Raw genomic sequence first — 6,149 nt, 5'->3', positions numbered from 1 at the left:
ATCCTACGATAGAGGAAAACTAAGAGTACTAATTGCAACTTGTTCGTTTCATTTGAACGAGATCTCACTTCTATATTGAATGCCAAATACCCAAACTCTTCCTGTTTTACTTTTTTATATCAGACAAATGCTGGGTGTTAAGTTTGTAGCAAGAGGTGAGAAACTGTTGTAGCAAGAGGTGAAAAACTTGTCTGTGTAGTAGTCTGTGGTTTTACTAGAGAATAAAGGAGGCAAAAATGTAACAGTTTTTAGAGGAAGATTAAACGGGTAGTTTAATTCTGTTCCTAACATTTTGGTGACCTCGACGTGATAGAAACTTGCAAGAAAGTACAAATTATTGTCTCAGTAATTTTGTGTGAATACAAAGAAAGAAAATATGGAATCCTTGGTACAAAAACGAAAAGTAGTACGGGCATCTTTCACCCGTGCACACAATGCTTTGTTAGTAGTGCTCAAAGAAGAACCTGTTTCAGAAAAATCTGTAAGGACAAAGTTCGCTACATTAGAAAGATTATCTGGTGAACTAGAAGAGTTAACCGGGAAAGTGACTGAATTGATTTTGCAAGATTCTACGAAAACAGAGGAGGACTTTGAACAGGAATTCGGTAAGGCAGAAGAGTATAGAGAAAAGATGGATGCCGCTCGTATCGAGGTTGAAATGTTTTTTAGTGCACGGGCAGTGTCAAACAAAGGTAGTGAAGTGTCGGTGGTGTCTTCGCCTACTTCCAGGAGGAAGTTGAAGCTACCAAAAATTGAACTAATAAAATATGGAGGTGAAGTTAAAAACTGGTTGAGTTTCTGGAGCCAGTTTAAAAGAATTCATGAGGATAGATTGATGGAAGAAGAAGACAAGTTCCAGTACTTGATCCAAGCCACGGTACAAGGATCCAGAGCTCGTGAAATAGTGGATAGTTTCCCGCCTACAGCAGAGAATTATTCTAAGATTATTGAATGTTTGAAAAATAGGTTTGGTAGGGAAGAGTTATTAATAGAATTCTATGTGAGGGAACTGCTTGGATTAGTCATTAAAAACGCTACAAGTACAAAGTGCAAGGTTGATACGTCACAGTTGTATGATAAACTTGAATCGTACTTGAGAGCACTAGAATCCATAGGAATGACTACTGATAAGTATGCTGCGATGTTATTTCCATTGGTTGAATCGTGCATACCAGAGTACATTTTAAGAGTGTGGTTGAGAAATGCTAGTGTCACAATAAGTAGCGAGGATGGGCAAGAAAGAACATATGGTGACAAGTTAAACCAGTTGTTGGCGTTCTTGAGAGCGGAAGTTGAAGGTGAGGAAAGAATATCACTTGCAAAAACGGGTTTCAAGTTAATGGAAGCTTCCAATAAGAGGGAGAAAAAGAAGAGAGAAGAGGAGCACGTTATGACCGCGAGTGAATTGTTTGTGGGTGAAAGAAATAAAAATTCTGTTAGTTGTATTTTTTGTGATAAGCATCACGAAAGTAAGGAATGTTTTCATGCATCAAAGCTTTCTTTGAACAAGAAGCAAGAACTCGTAAAAAAGAAAAAAGCGTGTTTTGTTTGCTTAAAAGTTGGGCATTTTTCAAAGGCGTGCAAAGCAAAAGTGCAGTGTGTTATTTGTAAACAAAAACATTGGGTGATTATGTGCGCGGAGTTACCGTCCGAACGTAAGGATACTAGCGAATCGGAAAAGGAGGAAGAGAAACCTAAAGCTACCCTGTCTAATCAGTGTTGCACACAAGATGTTGTGTTACAAACTTTACCTGTAGTGTTGGAAGCTAACGGTAAAAGGCGCGTTGTAAGGGCGCTCATTGATTCAGGTTCTCAGCGGTCCTACATTTTGTCTAGTACTGCTAAAGAGATGTGTTACACACCAGTGAAAACTGAACAAGTAATACATGCGTTATTCGGAGGTGGTTCTTCGAAGAAAACAGAACATAAATGTTACAATATAATGTTGAAAGGTAAGGTAGGTAATGGTGCAGTTGAAATACAGGTTTTGGATCAAACTGTTATTTGTAATCCCATACCAAAACTAAAACCAGGTCCTTGGCTTGAAGAGTTGAAGGCAAATAATATAATTGTCTCAGATATTGGTGTCGGTTCTCCAAAAATCGAAATATTGCTAGGTGCTGATGTTATGGGTAAACTTTATACCGGAACTTTGCATCACTTAGATTGTGGTCTAACTGCTATTCAAACTGTGCTAGGTTGGGTAGTAGTCGGAAAATTGGTCGAGCATATGAGTGAAAGTGTTCATTCTATGGTGACTCTTACTCTTTTGAATCAAAATACACGTTTAGCAGATTTGTGGAATTTAGAAGCCATAGGAATTTCTGACCCCTGTGAAACCTTGAGAAAAAGTGAAATAGACGCAGCGGTTTTAGATCATTTTGAGAAAACTGTAACTGTTAACGAAGAGGGAAGATATGAGACTTGTTTACCTTGGCTAGATGGCAACAGTGATATTCCCGATAACCGAGATCTATCGGAGAAGCGACTAAGAAAAGCAAGTGAGAAATTAATAGCGGATGGAAAGTTTGATGAGTATAGCGCAATTTTTGAAGACTGGAAAAATGAAGGAATTATAGAAGTAGTTCCAGAAGAAGAGTTAGGTAATCGAGGGCATTATTTACCTCATCGGGGAGTCTTTAAAGTAAATTCCACGACAAATGTTAGACCTGTTTTTGACGCTTCGTGTAAAGAAAAGGGATCTCGTTCCTTAAATGATTGTCTAGCAAAGGGACCTAATATGTTAGAACTTATTCCTGCCATTCTCATGAATTTCAGAAAGAAAGGGATAGGTGTTGTTTCGGACATAAGAAGAGCTTTTTTACAAATCTCTATTAATCCAGCAGATCGCGACTACTTACGTTTTTTGTGGTGGCAAGATTATAATGAACAGGTGATTAAAGTGTTTCGACACCGCAGGGTGGTTTTTGGAGTTAAATGTAGTCCCTTTCTTTTGCATGCTGTAATAGACCACCACTTGAAACAATACAATTATCCTTATAGTAGTGTAACTGAGAAGCTTAAAACTTCCATGTATGTTGATAATTGTGTAACATCCGTTGATTCTGAAAATGAATTGAAAGAGTTTATTGAACAAGCAACGAACATTATGGCTGAAGGAAAATTTGAGTTAAGAGGGTGGGAGCATACTACGTTGTGCAAAGAAGAACAGAAATGTGTACCAATATCTGTTCTAGGTTTATTGTGGGACAAGCAAGATGATGTTTTATTTTGTGACATAAACTTAAGTGAGAAACCTCCTGAACGAGTAACGAGAAGAGTTGTTTTGTCCTTTGCGCAACGAGTGTTTGATCCAATTGGTTTCAGTTGTCCTGTTACTCTTTTTCCAAAACTCTGGTTACAGGAAACGTGGAAAGAAAAGTTGAGTTGGGATACTGAATTACCGGAAAAAACAAGCAAACAGTTTCTTAAATGGTTAGAAGAACTTACTTTGTTAAGGACTGTAAAAATACCCAGGTGTGTTTCGTTTGTAGACATAGAATCTTCTAGTTTACACATATTCTGTGATTCATCTAAAATGTCCTATGCTGCAGTAGTGTTTTTGAGAACTGAGGTTAATGGCACTGTTTCAGTACAATTATTGCAAGCTAAATCGAGAATCGCGCCACTGAAGGGTATCACTATACCTAGATTAGAATTACTGGCATGTTTCATAGGAGCTCGTTTAGCGAATTTTGTGAAAACAGCAATGGGTTTTGAAAAGATCAAAGAATATTTTTGGACGGATTCATCTACAGCTTTGTGTTGGATACAGAGTGAAGGACCATGGGCAACATTTGTTAATAATAGGGTGAAGGAAATACGCAATTTAACAAATGTAAAAGATTGGCGTCATATTTCAGGGCAACATAACCCGGCGGACCTGCCTTCCCGAGGATGTTCAGTTAGTAAACTTTTAGAATCGCAATGGTGGGAGGGTCCCCAGTGGCTCAAGCAAGAAGAAACAGATTGGCCTCGATCTACTGTCATGACAAATAAAGAAGAAGTAAGTGCTGAAAGAAAAAGGGGATTGGTGATGAGCATGTACGTTGAGAGTAAAGTAGATCCGTGGTACTGTACATATTTTTCGAAGTATTCAAAGATAGTAAGAATGGTTGCTTGGATTATTCGATTCTGTAACAATGCAAAGAAATCAAATGAACGAGTTTGCGGAGAGCTGACAGCTATTGAGCTTAATTCAGCAGAACGAATTTTAATCAGGAACGTACAAGACGAAAGTTTTTCAAGTGACAGGAAGTCCGAATTGAAGTCTCTTGATATTTTCCAGGATAAGGAAGGTATTTACCGAGTAAAGACGAAGCTAACAGAACGTCAGGATGAAGAAGATTTTAAGTTCCCTATGATTCTACCTAGTAAGCATAAATTGGTGGAATTGCTGATTTTTGAGCAACATGTCAGTGTGAATCATGCTGGTGTAAGTGTAGTATTGACTTCTCTCAGAGAAAGATTTTGGATTCTCAAAGGTAGAAGAACGGTAAAAAGGATTCTTGCTCAATGTGTTAGATGTAAACGACATGAGACAAAAGGGATTCAATGCATTCCCGCTCCGCTACCTGAAGAGCGAATACGAGATGCTTCTCCATTTGAAGTGACCGGTGTTGATTTAAGTGGCCCTCTTATTTTGAAAGATGGTACAAAAGCTTGGATTATCCTATTTACGTGTGCTGTGATAAGAGCTGTTCACCTTGAACTCACCACATCTTTGTCCGCTAAGAGTTTCCTGCTTGGATTTAGAAGGTTCATTGCTCGGCGAGGACGTCCGAAAATTGTGTTTAGTGATAATGGGACAAATTTCGTAGGCGCAAGTAATTTGCTCAATGAAGTGGACTGGAATGAAATACAAAGAGAAGCCTCAGTAAGAAGAATCGAATGGAAATTCAATCCGCCTACAGCGGCATGGTGGGGTGGTTTCTGGGAGAGACTTATACAGATTGTCAAAAGGCTTCTAAGGAGAGTATTGGGACGTGCATCTCTACAGTATGAGGAGTTACTGACCATTGTATGTGATTGTGAGGCTACAGTAAATTCAAGACCCCTGACTTATGTTTCTGATGATCCACATGATCCCATTCCTATTACACCGGCAATGTTCTTGCAAGATATTTCTAGTGTAGGTGTACCAGATTTAGATAATTTGGATCGTTTCTTTTTTGACAAGAAATTTCGACATCAACAAAATTTAAGAGATATTTTAAGGAAACGCTTTCGGAATGAATATTTAAGCCAATTAATACAACGGCCTGGGAAGACAGATACTTACCAAAACATCAAGAAAGGTGATGTAGTTCTGTTGGAGCTAGAAGATAAGAAGAGAGTGGCTTGGCCTTTGGCTAAAGTCATTGACGTGTTTCCTGGTAGAGACGGACTGTACAGAGTTGTTCGTTTGAAAACTTCATCGGGTGAGATGATTCGACCCATTCAACGTGTGTTTCCTTTGGAAATAACTTCCGGTGAGGAACTACTTGCAGAGAAAGTTAAAGGGATTTCAAGTGTACCTAAAGTTGAAAAGACTGTAACCACAAGGAGTGGTAGGCAAGTGAAATTCCCTAAGAAATTTTTAGATTGAGACTGTACCTTATGTAATATATATATTTGTTTGATTAATGTATTAATCAAAGGTGGGAGGATGTTAAGTTTGTAGCAAGAGGTGAAAAACTTGTCTGTGTAGTAGTCTGTGGTTTTACTAGAGAATAAAGGAGGCAAAAATGTAACAGTTTTTAGAGGAAGATTAAACGGGTAGTTTAATTCTGTTCCTAACACTGGGATCGACACTTAGAAAAGCTCGAGCCACTTTCTTCCTCATTTTATGTCATAAAATGTAAGCAGGTATTTGGACTTGAGATAAAAGGATATGTGCAAGATGCCAACAAAGGAAAAAAAAAAAAAAGTGAAGTCTAGTCTAGTGGCATGTTGATGTTATGACAGGTCCAACAATCGCAAGTTCTCTCACCTTTCTACATATGAACTTATACATTAGAATATTAATTAATAATAATGCCCTCAGCTAAATCTATTATCCATAAAAGCATTATGGCGCAATTTGAAATAGATGAATGCAAAACATTTTCTAAGAAACCTAGAAAAAATAAGTATTTCTTGATCCCGGTCGTGTGGTAAGAAAGTTCTTT

The 6,149-nt window shown here is 38.0% G+C and overlaps 1 protein-coding gene across 1 annotated transcript; it reads left to right on the top strand.

Annotated features, from left to right (window-relative positions):
- The first annotated feature begins 376 nt into the window (after nucleotides 1-376).
- Nucleotides 377-5,587, top strand: LOC145666125 (uncharacterized). Its single transcript, XM_081733209.1, has one exon. The coding sequence runs from the start codon at nucleotides 377-379 to the stop codon at nucleotides 5,585-5,587; it is 5,211 nt and encodes a 1,736-aa protein (XP_081589335.1).
- The last annotated feature ends 562 nt before the right edge of the window (nucleotides 5,588-6,149 follow it).

The sequence above is a fragment of the Thermobia domestica genome, chromosome 12, assembly GCF_964235325.1.
Source record: "Thermobia domestica chromosome 12, izTheDome1.hap1.1, whole genome shotgun sequence".
Lineage (NCBI taxonomy): Eukaryota > Metazoa > Arthropoda > Insecta > Zygentoma > Lepismatidae > Thermobia > Thermobia domestica.
The sequence above is the reverse complement of the archived record's forward strand: the minus strand, read 5'-3'. Positions and strand labels throughout refer to the sequence as shown.

What these genes read in the sequence shown, in the direction of transcription:
- LOC145666125 (XM_081733209.1), top strand. Translation starts at nt 377, where the DNA reads ATGGAATCCTTGGTACAAAAACGAAAAGTAGTACGGGCATCTTTCACC.